Source organism: Cylas formicarius, unplaced genomic scaffold (genome assembly GCF_029955315.1).
Source record: "Cylas formicarius isolate icCylForm1 unplaced genomic scaffold, icCylForm1.1 PGA_scaffold_9__14_contigs__length_23061073, whole genome shotgun sequence".
Lineage (NCBI taxonomy): Eukaryota > Metazoa > Arthropoda > Insecta > Coleoptera > Brentidae > Cylas > Cylas formicarius.
The window spans coordinates 4,512,975-4,531,234 of NW_026844365.1; the positions used below are offsets into that span (position 1 = coordinate 4,512,975).

Genomic DNA, 18,260 nt, shown 5'->3' on the forward strand with positions numbered 1-18,260 from the left:
TACTCCCGTAATACGTCATTAAAACCAGATTGTGAGAAATACAACTCGGCAAGTACTGCGGGTATCACACCAAACAGTATTAAATTAACGAGCATTGTTCCGCCTTTTCACCCGCACACAAACAACAAACTAAAATAGACTGTAAAAGGCCACATGCCGTCGTACAGCTATGAAGAAGTGACATCTCGTGTTTGTTCCACTTATCATTCGAAAATGGCGGTAAAATAGTTAGACAGATTCCTTCTTTATCAAACGAGCGAGTTCAACGAATTTGCTTTAAAAACTAAATAAAAAAAACGCTTTATAGTGGCAATGTTGCGGTTAAGTAAATTTATCGATAGCAGACTGCAAGGCCTGGAATTTTTATTACTACCGGATTAGAATCGAAATTTTGAGGGTTTAGCTGAATATGAGACTCAGATAGATAATATAAAAAAGATAAAAAATTAACGTTATAACTGCTACATTTTCTAAGTTCAAATCCACCCGACTTCAGAGTTCAGAATCCTCGAGAAAAAAACTACTACTGACGCAAAACGCGATATAAATTTTGGATTTGTGGATTTCAGACTCTCTAGGGAGGTTTTTAACCTTATAGTTGGCTAATTGTATGATGCCGCGTTGATAGTACCAGTTCCATATAATCTGCATCCAAATATTATTTGACAATGATTCAGGCGATTTTAAACACAATTTGAATCTCCGTAGAGATAATCTAAATAATAATCTAAATATGCTTAATCAAACAAAATGTATGCTAACACGATTGAATTTTCGTTTCTACCTAATTAAACTTTTACTTAATTACTTGTACTAAATTCCCTGCCACTACCACTCTAAGAGTTGCCTGTTTCTCTGTTGCTAAACTACAACTTTAACAATTTTATTGTTATTATTTTTTGTTTTAAAGCTTTTTTTATTTATTTATATTATTTATGTCTGGTTGCAAATATGAAGAATAAGTAAAATAAATATCTGTAAAATTTTATTTTCTTTTTTTTTTTAATGATTCATGTGAACAAAATATTTGTGGCTGTTCTATGGTAACATGTAATTCTAACTAACACAAATATTTTGACGTCATAAGAGATACTTGTACCGATCGCCAGACCACAAACAAATATCTAGTATCCGGCTTATCAATCAAAACGAACACACAATCCTTAAAGCAACCTTCATTTACTCTCCCCCCCTCCCCCGATTGTTTGCGGTCCGTCCTTTCTTCGCCTTATGGTAGAAGCCGTTCTGCCAGATACCTGCGGCCACCTTTCTAGACATAGAATGGGCGTTCCATTTCGCCTCAACAAATTCTATTATACATTCTACTCTTCAAGAGCATAGAAGACAAGGATATAGCTGCGCCCGTCTTTCAAGATCTAGAAGGGGCGTTCAATCTCGTCTCAGCAAATTCTAGAGAGAGCCAAAGAAGAGTTAAGCGGCTATAGAAGCACGAAAAAAGTGACATTTACTAACAGGCGAGTCCTTACAGTCCTGGGCAGAGGCTACATTTTTGGAAATCACACATTCAAAGCATCATACTTAGGGCAACAATTGCACTGAACTACGTGTGGAAAGAACTGTGATTTAAACTCAAAAATTACTCTTTGGGTGCACCTAATAATGGTAAGACAAACAATAGCCTATGGAATAGTTGGTTGCTTGCTTGAGTAGCATGCAGAGGCTAGCGAGTTTTGAGGGTTGGAGGTACTACAGAATATTTCACCAACATACGTCGCATATAGATTATTGTAAGACAAGTCACCTAAGGATTCCTTTGTTAAACATTATAAATCTAAATGCAGATTCCACCAAGACAATGAGAAAAAAGGAAAAAAAAAAAGAAAACGAATCTAGATAAAGATCTATAGCTATGGAGGAGTTACATTAGATCCTTGACCAACTGCTAACATTCCAAAATTTGAATCTTGAATCCACCCTTACTGTATATATTGTTAAATAAAAGTTTAGCTGGTCCAAAGTATTCATAAAAAGACAGGTTTTATTTTTTGAATTGTTCAGCAGCGTAAATTATTCTATAATTTTATATATGATGATGATAAGGTGCTGGTGTGGGAACATTCATCAATGGCGAATTAATATCGATATCCATTTCGGTGTTTACGCTGGTCCCCTCTTGGGACGTGATTTTCTCTTGCAACAACTTGTAAAGGTTGTGCACTTTTTCGCTGTGCTGGTGAGTCGGCTGCAGCGACTTCAGTAGCGCGTGAAGCCTGCTGGCCGGCAATTTGTAATGGACGTACCATAAGAGCTTCAGTAAATGACGAATTACATTATCTCGGTGGAGTCCCGCCGAAAAAAATTCGTCAAACAGTGCCGTACAAAAATCTTCGGCCTGGAATTCGTCGCCATTGTTAATGAGGAAATACACCTATAAGAAAATACCTATTACGATTAGTACGACATTTTAATTGAGAGGCACTGGCTAAATTTTAACATAGAATATGGCGCAAGCCACATACGAAATTTATTTAAGTTAAAATACAGGGTGTTATTGAAGTGACACACCACCATAATATTTTGTTCGTTTCAAATTGGACAAAAATGGCTATTTTAATGTTCAATAATTACGTTGCGAAACAAATTTGGGTTATTGTACATAGTTATGGTGCAAAACTAACCAATAACATCATTTATGTCGACAATTCAAATCAGACCAACGAATAAAATTTCGGTTACGTATTTAAAAATATACAATTTAACGATACCATTACAAACCTAGTCTTAACGTATCAGAAAACAAGTAGTCTATTTCTTTTGGACCGATACTTGGCGCGTAAAATGAAAACAGAGAGGAATCTCAAACCGTCGCCATTAGAGAACAACTTTTTCATCTTAATTGACTAATGCTTGTATGTCTATTAACGGTCAAATTTATGAACAAATATCAGGGACAGCTATGGGCTCTCCATTATTACCAGTCGTCGCAAATATATTTAGACACACCATCCATCTAAAACCAAAATTATCGAAACGCTACCTATGATGATATTTTTGTTATTCAGCCCTAGGGTCGAGAATTACTCGAAGATTTTCGCAGCCATTAAACAATATACATCCAAACATACGTTTTATCATTGAATTAGAAACAAATAATATTTTGCATTCTTCGATATTCTCCTCAATAGAAAATCAGACTTAAAATCTCTAAAAAAACGCGACTCAGGTCTCTACCTTTCACCAAAATGGGAATCAGCCATCCGAGACATTGTCCAAGCCCTCCCCCTTTAGCTCCTCACCTCCTCAACAGTGTTTGAGGAGGGGAGGGGTAGTATATAGTGATAAAAACACGTTTATATATATATATATATATATATATATATATATATATATATATATATATATATATATATATACACATGTTTATGTTTATATACACATGTTTATATTTAAATGCGGGCCAGTTACGGACACAGCCGGTACCTTAAGACCATACCATAACATACCATCCGACCCAAAACTCATCGGTTTGGTTACAGAGCCGTAAAACTATCCCTGACGCTAGAATTAAAACACCTGACATCCAGTCTTTTCTCTAATAATTTCCACATTATTCCATATTAAGCGTTCCTTCACAAAATACACTTCACTACAATGAGTCCTAAAGAAACCCCGCACTTGCCACATTCAAAACATCAATGATCACATATCACAAGTTCTTAAGAAATATAACGTTAAAACCAGAAATACCATTTGTCAAAAAATCTTCGATGTCTCAAAGACAAAAAATTCCATTTGAGATACCAGGAGTTTACAACATTCCATGCATATGCAGCGAAGAATATATTGGAGAGACTGGACGGAAAATATCAACATGAAGGAGCCTTAAGACTACGCCAAATATTAGCAGCTGCCGAACACGATCACGAAACCGGACATCAAATCTTATTCGATAAACTGAAATTCTTGCATGTAATCAATTCTTCTACCAAAGAGAAATCGGAGAATCTATAGAAATCTCAAAGCAACCAAATAATCTTAACTATGACTCCTTATATAAGCGGGTACAGAGTAGAATGCCAGAGAGTTTCAGTTAAGGCACCAAGAAGCCAATAGGATGATTGGCGAATCCAGAAGATTTGTAAATAGTACTGAAGGTTATTTACTGAAGGTAAAAAATAAACCAAAGTAGGGCGGAGACTAATAAATAGAGAGCGTAACAAAAATGCGTCATGTGCTAAACAACCGGTTTTCTCTGCGGAACAATTTAATACATTTTTTTAAAACGTTGAGGAAGAGGCGATCAAAAGATTGCCTTCAATTAAGGAAATTTGTCTTTCTTGTTTTCTCGCGGGCGTTTTTCCTTCTTAACTTAAAATTCATAAATAGAGTCTGCCACTCTTGAATAACGACAATGACGTCCTATTAGCATAGGTGTTTTATTTGGAATGGTAATGTTTGTTAAGTCACGATCAGGTCAATTATAGGACTGAATCTTCCCGATGGTTACCTGAAAAATAGGTCCCAATGTTTTTCGTTAAACACTGAGGATCTCAGATATGGAGTACCGCGAGGATCAAGTAATCTTCTTTCAAACAAAGGTGAAACCCATATTTTGAAAATATCTACCAACTCGAGGTTAGCGAACGATGGAGTCTCACAATATAGCTTTTAGAGATTTATTTAAAGGGCGTACCTATGCCAATAACAGCAATTTATGAAGCAACTATGAAAAAAATTTTGAGAAGATTCTCGTTTATAACAATTGACCTTGCGGCAATAAACAACCAACGGAAATCGCTGTTTACAAAGAAAATGTCACAAATTGTACTCTGTGTTATTAACAGATGTGGGCAATATATTTACTGCCCACATCTGTTAAAATTCTTTCGAATAAAACATTTAAAAGAGAAATGAAAGAATATCGCTTGCCCATTGTTTTTATTCGATTCAGGGATATCTTGAGAGTAATTTTGTTTTCGAAAAAAAAAAAAAAAAAGAATCTCGTACCTGTTATTGGTTGTGTTTTCCTTAATTGTACTTATTTTTAGTGTTTTAATAGTTCTGATTAGTTTTTATATTTAATTGTTTTACATTTACAGTTTTTTGACTGTAATTTACTTTGTATAAAAATAGTTAATAAATTTATTCTATTCTAATCTATTTGTGATTTTGTGAAAAGCAAGCAATTGGGTACCATTTAGTGTTAATAATAAGTGCCCTGAAACAGTCTTCTTCATATTTGAGCTTATTAAATGCAACCGTTGTCAGGAATATTGTTTCATTGGTCCCTCGATCATGAGATTCATTCGTTAAATTATATGATGTCATTTCATAACACCCCGTGTATACAGGGTGTTTTTTGTAATTCAGTAGAAAAATAAGGGCACGTTAATCCCTCAAGAATAAGTCTTTCCTTTTCATATAACCAAAACCAACTTGCTTCGTTTGTAATATACAGGGTGTGGCAAAGGTTATAAAAAAATGGATTTATTTTAAATTAATTACTCAAAAACCTTCTAGCTGATTGTCACAAAACTTGGCAAGCTAATTTGTCGTCACAAGGATTTTTATTAAGATTATTTTTTAAAATCAGAAATGGAACTTTTTGTTCCCCTCGTTTTATTTTTATACGAGAATAAAATTATTTATTCCAGTGGCGCAATGCTAAAAAAAATATTAATTGCGGTACCATGACTTTACCTCTAAATAAATATGAATCAAAAGATTTTTGAATGATGTGTCTTCATTTTTATATGGACTTATTTTTGAGTGATCGTCTTGAAACCTTGGTAACAGATTATGAAACACCCTGTACATTCAAACAACTCCGTACGGCGGACCGTAATCGAGTACACTTACAAATGAATGCAAAAATGGATCCTCGAAAGCGCGGTCGTCCTTACAGTTTGAGAGAACGGTAAGGATTCTCAACAATGCCACTCTGTCTTTTAGTCTCGCTGCATGCAAGGTGTAATACATCGTCAGAATGCTCGCTACGCTGCTATCTTGAATGTAAGCCTCGACTGCATCGGGCAACGGACCAGAGTGTTCTATAATTGTAATGGCCGCCTCCCTTTCGTCTGGCGGCAATTTCGTGGATAGTTGACGAACCTGAAACGATAGATGTTGTTTAAAAAAAAGGTACCTATCCAAAGGAGAACACATAAATAATGAGCAAGTGTAAGCACAATTGTCATTGTCTATCACACTAATCGGTGACGTCATAGTACTGGTGACTGTAGTTCTCCAACACTGTATCTGTAAGTAAGGAGGGCGGCCTACGCCACAGCGGGCCCATTTTACTTCCTTCTAGACAGAACACTGAAAAAGTAAGGCGTGGCCACGTTCTTACGGGTCATTGCTGCAGGTTGGGTTCGATTAGCACCTCCACATTCGGGTTATGTGAATGCGATGTCTCGTTTACTTGTAAAGTCATGCTTGACAAAAAAATGACTGGGTTTGATGTAAAGCCGAGTGTTCTGCCCAGACGGAACCAGGTATTGTTTGGCTGCTGTTGCCTTTGGATATCTCCATTAGCTTGCTAGCTAACCAAAGGTTGTTATTTTATCCGATGGGTCACTAGTGCGCCTGTTTGGTTTGACCATTAACCTCGGGTAAAAGTGGTCTTTTTGAACCGTAATAATACATATTAGTTATTTCTTATTATATCCATGACATACACTTTTTATAAGATTAACCCCAGTGATAGATTTATTTTAATATAAAGTAATTAAATTTTGTTGTTGTCGTTATAAGTAGAATTTTTACAAGAAACTGGGCAGTGAATACTGCTAATTTTAATATAAAAACCATAATGCAAATGTCCATTTAATCTACCGACCCACCTGAAGATCTTTTTCTCTTTATTCAATTACTAACCCTGAACTTTATATTTTCCCGAATCAAGGAAGGTGTTAAGGGCCTTCTTCTCAAAGACTAACGTAAATATATTCGCGAAGACTGATAGCTGTTTTTCAATTAAGAAGATTAAGAAGGTATGGTTATCGATTAGATTAGTAAATAGTTTTACCAATCTCTTTTGTTGTTAAATTATCGAAGACATTTGATGCCTCGCCGATGCCCATATTATTAATTTTTGGTGCGTGTAAAGATATGTCTTTGGCCGGTTTTCTTTTAACTCCATTTTGTTGAAGTAGAACTTTTTCTATCTGATATAGCTACTATAAATGTTTTAATTGTGCATCTATATGTTGTCTCTATTTTTACTCACTCGATTTCTTGCCACCCACACTTAACACACTTTTGAAAAATGAATAATTCGCTCATTTGCTCGCCAGAATGCAACAAAATTATGGGATTCCCCAAAGTGCTTTCCGCGCGCCAGTGACCCACGCACCTTTTGGGCACTTACACTTTTAGCACGGAGCACCAAAGATGAAGTTTTAAGGTGCTTTCAAAAGTCCACCAAATTTAATTACAATGGGCTCTATGTTATTGTCGGTGCAAATATCTATATTTGGTGCCACAATTGTTCAATGGGGTTCAATTTGCATTGCCATGGAGGAAGATATATTGTTTAGCTAATCTACTAGATACAGGCTGTTTTTTAATAGCATAGGAATTTGACGTTTCTAAAAGTTGTAAGCAATTTATTTGTAACTCGATTCAAAACAATTAGGTGGACCAGATATTTTTGAAATTTAGTTTTTATACTTGATGAATTTGGTTCGTTTTACAATAGCTTGCATCATCAATTACAATGACACTGTTATCATTTTCAACCCAGTATCTTCTTGGTAGCTTTCAGAAATGGTTGCCATTACATGTGCCCAATGTCAAGTCCGTGTGGTTGTATATTGAACACCGCAAGGGAGCCACATGCAACTCGCGCTAACGGAAACTAACCAGAATCCACAATGCAGAACTCTAACGTTATGCTTTGTGATAGTCTTCATAATATTCTTCGCAGACACCATCAAGCAAATTGGAATAATTCCCTCTTCTGGTTCAGCATGAATTATGGTACAAATAGATATATAAAGGTCGTAATTACTTTTTGCGAAAAGGTCAGTCAAAATTCAAAACGATATACTTTGAGACACACCATACTATTAGTTACTTTTTATGTATTACTTTGAATGGTATTATTTATTGTGTAACACAAAGTGCAAAATCTAAAATGCAAGCTTTAAAACTTTGGAATCTGTCTTTGGCAATTAATGTTAAACAACATGGCCTTCCATTACTAGCTATTAGAATTATGTCAATCTGACATTTTAGGAATTATGAAAATTATTACGAAGAGCGCATTAAAAAAAACTACACGTCTGTGGGTTCAAATGACAGCTCAGTTAAAAGCTTTAGCAGTATCATATTTTGGAAAAAGAGGAAAATAATTCATATTTCGTCACCAGATAGCAGATACCTGTTTATATATATGTATATATATATATATATATATATATATATATATATATATATATATATATATATATATATATATATATATATATATATATATATATATATATATATATATATATATATATATATATATATATATATATATATATATATATATATATATATATATATATATATATATATATATATATATATATATATATATATATATATATATATATATATATATATATATATATATATATATATATATATATATAGTGAATAAAAAATCTCCCTTGGGAGTGAAATTTTTCCTCTTTTCAATGAATTTTAAGATTATACCTGGTCGTCGACCATTAGACTCATCAATGCTGGCAAAAATTTCGTTACAACTTGACTGTCCAACTTAGGTTCTTTGAAATCCTGTAAATCGATCATTACCCATGCGCTTAGGCCCAATGCGAGCATCCGTAGCAAAAGAATCAGAATTGTATTGTCCTAAAATAAAAATAAAAAATACAAAAATACTAGTTTGTCGATTGTTGTCTTTATTTTATATATTACACAAGGTTTCGGGCAGTTATATCACTTCAAGAGTAGACCATAAGAGCTTATACAGGGTGTTATTGAAATAGCGTCATTTAATTTAAGAATAAATCGGTTGCAACCCGGTATTTCGGAAAAATGGCTCCGAAAGAATCCTATAAAGTGCTGTCGTGCCACGGTACAGGGTAAGTCAACGGTAAAGTTCATTATCTCATTGGTTTCAAAAGTTATGAAAAGGTATTTTAAAGTACGGAAAGTGGCTCAAAAAAGCGTGACGAATAAAACATACATTTTCTTAAACGTTAAACCCTATTTTTTAATTTTGCTGTGAAACTTTTTTATTAATAATAATACATACCTGAACCTAATTGTTTTTGCACTATTTGTTAAAGTTCGTGTTTTTAGGTGAATCCACTTACACCAGAATAAGTGCAAAATAAAATTGGATACGTGTGCAGGAGAATAACACCATTCACGCTAAGGGACGCCGAAGAAAATATACTAAAAAGACTAAACATGTGTATCCATTTATTGCAACATAATAATAATGAAATATTTAATATTATTTACTTTTTCTATGAATTTAAAATTTGGCCGTTTTTATTTTCACCAAAATTGGCTTTACCTATTTTTTTTACCTTAACATAGCCCTGTTGGCTAATAGTTCTGTCGTGAGAACTCATATTATAGCTCTAGTCTTAGACAGTGGAAAAGTTAAAATAAATAACAAAGTATAAAAATAGGTATATGACATTTTTAATAAAATTTGTAGGTGTCTGTAAGATCTTTCATAAAAAATAATAATATATATGGTGTCCCATCTAATAAAATCAAGATTTTCAATTCAAAATGATCCAAATATATTCGTTTATGTCATTTTCGAACAATGCTAATATCAAATAACATAATGGAAAATTAGAAATTAATTAAAAAGGTGAAGAATTTCAAAACAAACAATTAAAAAAAAAACAAAATAGGATATTCCATTTAAAAAATGTATGTTTTACTTGGTATTCTTTTTTGAGCCACCCTGTATATTTTAATATAATTTCGAATTGTGCACCATGGCAATCTTTACAACTTTTACATTTATCATTTTCTCATAACTTTTGAAAACAATGAGATAATGAACTTTACTCTATCGTCGATTCACCCCGTATATCTGGCCGTGACTTACTTCGTCCGCCAATATGACAAACACTGCTAATACCATAAATATATATAATACAATATGAACAGTCAGTTGGAGCCTAAGAAATAGTAGCTAGGTCAACTACTGACCATCTACCTACAACTCTCGGGACCTTTGACAAATCATCATAGGTACCATACTAAGCCTATTATACTGCTAAGTCCACTGACAACTGCCTGAGACGATGTAGAAGTTAAAAAATGAAAACAACTGAAGTTCAATTACTATTGTGTATTGCTACTAATCACTGTCTACCACTTTGACTTACCCTCGGCATACTCTCGTTGTGTATCAAATGCTGCAAAATTTTGATAGCCGAAGAGGCCAAAAAGTTTATGGCGTAAGGGTCGCACAAAGTCATGGACAAGTCGCCCAGTACCTGCTCCTGTCCCCTTTTCACGTTATCCAAGAAGCCCTGCAGCTCGCGCGATCGCTTAATGTCGACGTTTTTCTCGCGAATGCAAGCGTCCAAACACCACGTAAACTTGTGACACGGATCGATCGATATGATATCCTGGACTTCCAAGTCGTGAAGGGCCATCAACAGTTCCGCCCGGAGGGTGCAGTAATGCACTATGCGAGTCCTGAGAAATAGGGTACGCAAAAATTGCAAAACCATGTCGTAGAGTTTGACGCTATTGCCTATCATGTGGGCTAACTTCTGAACGACTTCACCCTGCCGTCTTACCTGAAAAGAAAATAGAAGCACAATTCTTTACAAGTCGACATTGTGACCAAAAATTCCTCCCAACACAAAATACAATATGGCTAGCTCCCAGGCAGGTTTATCAAATGGGGTCAGCTTCGAAGAAGCTGGGGGAAGCAATAAATCCCCAAGACATTAAATGTGAGATCTCTAGATAAGGACGACAAACTATAAGAACTAGAAAAGGTCTAAAATGGGACATAAACAGAGGTGAATAGAAGAGGCGCAGAGTACATCACACTACAATCTGGTTATGTTTTAACTGCAAAGGAAGAGAAGAAGAAAGTTTGAATGATTTAGGATTCCTGATTTCCGAAAAATGTGTTGAATGCATTGAACAAACAAATGAAAATATATAATGGATGTTTTTTTTCGATGTATAGAACTTTAAGTTGGCACTACTGTTCAAGATGGCGACCGATTTAACAGCTGTCAAGTAATTTATTCTCAGTTTGGTTTGGCAATTCATCATGAATAGACTCACGCCTGAACAACGCTTGCAAATAGTGCAATTTTATTTCGAAAATAATGGTTCTGTGCGGAATACGTGTCGCGCACTACGTCCATTTTATCGTCGACAAAATCGTTCATCAGAGCAGTTAATTCGATTAACCATGGAACTCGCATCCCCAGAGACGCCGTACGGTGCGTACAGAAGAAGCTACTGCTGCTGTAGAGCGTAGCATTGAGGAAGACCCAAATGAGTCCATCCGCCATCGAGCACAGGAATTGGATCTGTGTCCATCCACTTTATGGAAGATTTTGCGGAAGGATCTTGGTTTACGTGCTTACAAAATCCAACTCGTGCAAGAATTAAGGCCAAACGATCATCAAGTAAGGCGTAGATGTGTCGAATGGGCCCAAAACGAGATTGCCGTTGTTCCCGATTTTCATAAGCGAATTTTGTTTAGCGATGAAGCGCACTTCTGGTTGAATGGCTACGTCAACAAACAAAACTGCCGCATTTGGAGCGAAGCTAATCCTCAAGTGTATGTCGAAACACCGTTACATCTAGAAAAACTGACTGTTTGGTGCGCTTTATGGGCTGGTGGAATCATTGGTCCGTACTTCTTCAAAAACGATGATGGCCAGAACGTTACAGTCAATGGTGATGGGCATAGAGCTATGATTACTAACTCCTTCATTCCTGAATTGAATAACCATGATGTCCAGGAGATGTGGTTTCAACAAGACGGCGCAACATGTCACACAGCTTGTGCCACAATCGATTTATTGAAAGACACGTTTGGTGACCGCCTAATTTCACGTTTTGGACCTGTGAATTGGCCTCCAAGATCTTGTGATTTAACACCGCTAGACTACTTTCTGTGGGGCTATGTAATGTCATTGGTCTATGCGGATAAGCCACAAACGCTTGACCATTTGGAAGACAACATTCGAGGTGTTATTGCCGATATACGGCCACAAATGTTGGAAAAAGGCATCGAAAATTGGACGTCCAGATTGGATCACATCCGCGCCAGCCGTGGCGGTCATATGCCAGAAATCATATTTAAAATGTAATGCCACAAGATTATCTCTCCTGGATAATTAAAATTCATGTCAATCGCAATTTAAACTTCTATACATCGAAAAAAAAAAACACCCCTTATAATATAAGACCCCACCAATCATAACAGTAGATACACGCTAATAATAGGAGCTTTCAATGCCAAGATCGGTGAACAAATGGATAAAAATGAAAGCTGAACAGGTAAATTTGGATATGAAACTAAACACGACACAGATGACACGTGAATAATCTACCTAGAAGGAAACGGATTTTGAAAATTTAGAACAAGATGTAATAAATACAATAGCGACCACAGAATGATTACTCAGAGTTCAGGGACATTGAACCTAGACAACCTTAACATAGATTTTCTCAATGAAACCATAATGAAAAACTTCATGCTCAGAACTGCCAATAGAGCAGAAATTCGGGATCCCAACAAGAAAATTAGAAGACAAATTAAGGATGATATAAAGAGAAATCAGCCTAACCAAATCGGAAATAATAGGGATGAAAATGGGAACTGGAAGGCTATGAGTCGCGGTTAAGATTATTTGGTTGTTTAGAAAGGAAGAAAAAATCTCTCTAATATAATTTGATCTGACACTGCTCATCCGCGGCTGTTTTACTGTTGACAAAAATCAAAAATATTTAACTTTTCAATCAATATGCCACGATCAACAATACCAAATGCTTTGGAACTATTGTTATGAAATAAGTTATAGATATAAACATTGATATGCGGTTTTCATGAGGTTGTTGGGTTTTACTTAATTACTCGATGATGTAAGAAAGTCATATCCTTTTTTTGTTCACAGAGTAATTTTTATTGCGCTATTCTCAAAAAACTAGTGGCAAGGTAAGTAACCGCAATCGCCTCAGAAATCTACTTTTTGATGTTATCGATACTTATGGCTGTAAAAAATGAATATTGCAATTCCGCCTCCTGTTACCTTTTTGCTAAAGTCGAGTTTTCAAAAAATAAATGTTTTGAGAACTCACCTTTGGCGACGGTCCAAAAAATTGAACGCTCAAATTGGAATGGTCAAACAGAACATTCTCTTTTTCTGTAATATACTGGCTTAACAAAGGAGACACCTCGTCTCCAAACAAAGATTGATTGTCCTTCCAAATTTGTCTTTTCACTTCGGTGTTGGTGTCGTTATATAAATCCCTGTCCCTCACCAGAACTTTCAGATAGTGATCGTCTATTTGAGGGATATTCTTCAGAATAGACATAATAATCGGTCTCATCGCTTTCACTTTGATAACAGGAAAACTCTTATTCAACAGCTCCTTCAATTTGTGATCCCTCTCTTTACCCTCCTGTTTGCCAAATTCATTAATGTGGCTGATCAGTTTTTCGCGCAGTTCCTAACAAAGATCGTTTTTATTTAAGCAAATAAATTCATTGATACCTCAATGTACCTCAACTACGGACATATGAAAATCTAATCTCCTCACTCCGTGGAGATCTAATAACGGCAACATTGGCCGAAGCGAGGGCAATAAAATTCCATTAGTTACCTAAAAGCGTTTGATCTACAGATATTAAAGACTGTTCATTGAAGTACCATTAGGACATGAAAAGTGAACTTTTTGAAAATTGGGTAACAAATTCTCTTCCGTGAATATCCCACCAGTAATATCACAATATCACAGCACTTTAACTAAAAAAGTACAAACGATCGGCAGCAAAAAGGAGGTATTGCATGAGTTCCTTAGTCAGCATGATCTTTACTTTGAAGACATTTATATAAAAAAAAATAGTTTAGATGAGGTCATAAATAAATCGGGTGGTAATCTTCGAGACTTGCTGAGGTGGGAGTGTGCAGCCCACTGTGTCGATTACTGGGCATGTGTCAGATCCGTTTCATGCAACGTCTGGAGTCCCTCAGGGTAGTCACCTGGGCCCACTATTCTTTATTATATATATCAACAATATAAGAAACTATTTTAAATACTGCAAGCAATATACTGCTTTATGCAGACGATCTGAAATTATTTCGTACCGTAGCGACCCACAGGGACTGCCTTAAAATGCAGCAGGGTCTCATCAGGCTTGAAAGATACTGCAGTGACAATCAGATTTTTGTCACAGTATTTCGTTCACCAAAAAGGTGAATCAAATAGATTTTACTTATAGAATAAATAACAATGACCTGTTAAGAGTGAACAAAGTAAGGGATCTGGGAGTTACACTTGACACAAAGTGGTCATTTAAACACCATATAGAAAGAATAATAAATGATTCTAATAGAATGGTTGGTTTTATTAATAGAAATTCCCGGGACTTCAATGATCCCAGAACGCTTATTTTCTTATATTATGCTTTTATTCAAAGTACAATTTCCTTCGCATCTGTTATCTGGAATCCACGCTACGCAGTTCATATCAACAGAATCGAGAACATTCAAAATAAATTCTTAAAATTTCTGCCTCTTAAGACCCACACTCGTATAGAAGAAAGAGATTATCGCCCAATGAAAAATCGGTTCAAAATACTTGGTTTGGAAGATAAACGGACTGTGGCAGACTTGTGTATGCTTTACAAAATAACAAACACAAATTAATTCTCCATATCTTTTGTCGAAACTTAACTTTAGAATTCCCGCCCGAGATTTAAGATACATTAATCTCTTTGAAATCCCATATAGTAGAACCAACACAGGGCAGCATTCCCCTTTGCTAACAATGCAAAGTTCGTATAATACACATAACTCGAATTTTAACCTCGATATCGCTTCAATGTCTCAGCTGCAGTTTAAACGATATATCAAATACTCCAATATTAGGACTTATAGTATAACCTAGCAGTGTATGAGTGTTAAATATCTTCCTCTTTTTTGTATAATGTTCTACATCCGACTTACGTTTGTTTTGTATAAATCCACCTATTTGAACTAACATTGTGGTTGCTATTTTTTTTGGTACTAAGTACTGTAAGCGACCCAAAATTGTGATAAATAATAAATAAATAATTACCACCTTACACCACTGCGGCTTGGTTTATCTAGAAGTGACAGCGAATTAAAAAACAAAGTCGGACGAAATAACATAAATCCAAACATGTAATTTATTCAACTTATTATTTATAAAATCACAATTACACAGCGCGTATTACAAAAGAATATATTCATATGTTTTGTGTTTCCAGGACAGTGCTACCACCCTGAATTAGTTTTATTTATTGGAACAGCACTTAAAAGCCATTTGGTGTCGGTTTCTGGGGATTAATTAGAAGACTCGTTTGAGCGTTCCAGGATCGCACAGGAAAAGGCTGAACACTGGTTTAGTGCAAATAAATTAGTTTTAAATAATGATAAAACAGAGAGAGTATTTTTTTCCATACGAAATTTAAGTACAGTTAATTTTAATAGAATAAATACCAGATTTCTTGGCATCTATATTGACCCAAAGCTTCAGTGGGACTCCCATATAGATTTTGTTGCTCAGAAACTGACCAAAAATTTATATTTTCTACGACGCGTGAACGAAAATGTCCCTCCTGGTGTGTTAAGAACTGTATATTTTAAAGTTTTTCATTTACACCTCCTATATGGTATCTTAATACGGGGCCATGCTGGTGACAGGCACCGTTTGTTCAGATTACAAAGAAACGCAATTCGAATTATTAGTGGACTTGGGGTTAACGGGACTTGGAAATTCGATATTGTTATGACCATGCAGAGAAGAGGCTTTTCATTTTTTTAAGCGAAAATCAAATTAAATTTCTTTAGAAACGATTGGATAATTTTTATTTTTACAATCAAATCAATGGCGTACCATCAAAATTGACAGGTCAAATTCAGTACACCCACCGCTGGTGTCTTGATACATAGTACATGCGTGCCAAATTTTATTAAAACATCTAAAGTGGGATTACAAATATTAAAAAAATTATTTTACTTTTGACATATGTTGAATAGGTCATCTATAATATAAAGAATTTTATTTAAGTCGAACCATTTGGTGCTTCAAAGCAAATGCGAAAATTAAGGTGGTGATTCCTTGTTTAAAGTAAAGGATAGCTTGTTATATAAACGTTAGGTCAAAGGCCAATTATTAGGGGCACAAATATGGAGGAAAAATAATGTTTTCATTTTTTATTTAAAAAAAAATTGATAGAACAATAATATGTCACGAAGTATTGCTATTATGAACATACTTTGCATATTTCTGTAATTTTTTTAAAGATACACACATAGTACCCTGCAGTCTGAATATTGCAAATATCTTTCTATCTTTTTAATTGGTTTTATTTAATACCACATTATTTACTTTAACTTTATTTTTATTTATTATTTACTTTAACTTTACTTTACTTTAACGGACCTCCACTGCACCGATGCCATTATCTTAACCGCAACGCCTTGAGAAGGCCTGACTGAAAAAACCCTCAAAAATGTATCTATACTAACATGAAAATCATATGGATATGATTCATGGTAAAGTGCAAGAAAAGTTTTGCAAAATCCCAATTGTGTTTATTTTGGCACACAAAGCAAACGCAAGTTTTGCAAACAAGATTGAAGACTGTTTATTAAAAAAAAGTTATAGTATTTCAGCTATTTAGGAGGAAGAAAAATATTAAGTGCAAAATTCAAAAGTAAAACATCCACTTATTTTGAGTACCCGGATTCAATATAAAAAATCATAAAGAAGAAGTACCCTGTATTCTATCATTACATAAAACACTTGTTTAACTATCACATTAAAGTTTGTCAAATGAATAGCAAAGACACGTATGTGCCGTTATTTACTTTATATTTGCTAAAAAAAGTTCTTTTTTCGTATAATAACAGTTTTAAAGCTATGTTGGGTATGACAACAAACCTAATTGAATTGTTCACTTTGAATGTCTATGGCAAAAAACAATACAAAACTAAATACCTGAAACTCTTCTATGGCTTTTAAAGGATCCGTGCAGCTGGTCAAAGCATGTTTCAAATAATTGGGGCCATGTACCTTAAGAGCTTCCAGAGGAAACTCATTCTGTCTGCCTGACATTCCAAAGCAGTCTAGAAAACAAACAGCAAAAATATGTAATATCCTATACCTAAGTTTTAATGTTGCGGATTTCTCCGAATCAAAACATTTCTTATATATTTTGGGCTTGATTTTCTTCTAGAAGCGAAGCCACTAGGAGAGTCGTAATACCAGTACCAATGAAATGATCATCTTCATTTCCACTATAATTGAATTAACAATTGTTAGTAACTACTAACTTGCTAACCTTCAAAATTTTTCACCTAAAACATCATTTGTTTACATTTGCAAAATGCTTGGAATACATTGTAGTATCAGTGTACTACTAGTTGGTTTTCCGAATTCCTTCAAAATTGTCATGTTTCTTTCTGGCCAAACAACTGTGAGGTGTTGGCGGTCTTCTTCTTCTTTTCCTTTGTAGATGTCATCAGCCAGGAAGGGGCGCGTTTAGAAATTCTACGCTCGGATGAGCCGTACACATCTAATTTGCATTAAGTAGATAAACAAGATTAAGGAATGTTTTTTTGTATGCACTGTGTACATATTATACTTACATACCCGATTACATCAATCGGGAAATACCACGGGATTACATTTTTTGAACCTAATATCCCTAATTTACATGCAAATTACGCCTGAAAGTTTTTCCGAATATCAGTGCAGAAAAAACGTACGCGCTAATGAAATAAACCGCCATACCGAATAGCTAAAAGAACATCTGTCTCATCAATCAAAACATCGGATATCCCTGCATAATGAATAGATTATTGCGCCGTTACTTCTACAAAGTTGACTGTAGCATAGCAAAGAATATAGATAGGTGCTGAGAAAATTGTTGCAGGCCCTTTACCAAATTAATATTAATTCTAAACCAATGTTGACAAAAAAAAACCACATCGATATTTGCAAAGCATAGCCCAATGATCAAATTTCGGACGAAGTTCTGGGTTTACCAATTCCCCCATCATTACTACTATTCCCAACAA

General features: G+C 34.9%; 1 protein-coding gene across 7 annotated transcripts; it reads right to left on the reverse strand.

The window, feature by feature from the left end:
- Window positions 1–1,201: 1,201 nt before the first annotated feature.
- LOC132707020 (negative elongation factor B) lies at window positions 1,202–18,053 on the reverse strand. Of its 7 annotated transcripts, none has more exons than XM_060678647.1 (10): window positions 17,829–18,041; window positions 17,538–17,755; window positions 17,179–17,477; window positions 13,714–13,812; window positions 13,288–13,659; window positions 10,335–10,754; window positions 8,671–8,826; window positions 5,821–6,072; window positions 2,262–2,389; window positions 1,202–1,410 (listed from the first exon to the last, which is right to left on the reverse strand). In XM_060678647.1, coding segments are annotated over exons 3-10 (1,545 nt in total). In that variant the 5' UTR covers window positions 17,296–17,477; window positions 17,538–17,755; window positions 17,829–18,041; the 3' UTR covers window positions 1,202–1,409. The 7 variants fall into 7 exon arrangements, with proteins under 7 accessions (XP_060534630.1, XP_060534625.1, XP_060534627.1 ...); XM_060678642.1 differs by lacking the exon at window positions 1,202–1,410 and having other exon boundaries at window positions 1,418–2,389; window positions 17,829–17,909; window positions 17,974–18,053; XM_060678644.1 differs by lacking the exon at window positions 1,202–1,410 and having other exon boundaries at window positions 1,418–2,389; window positions 17,833–17,909; window positions 17,974–18,045.
- Between the last annotated feature and the right edge of the window lie 207 nt (window positions 18,054–18,260).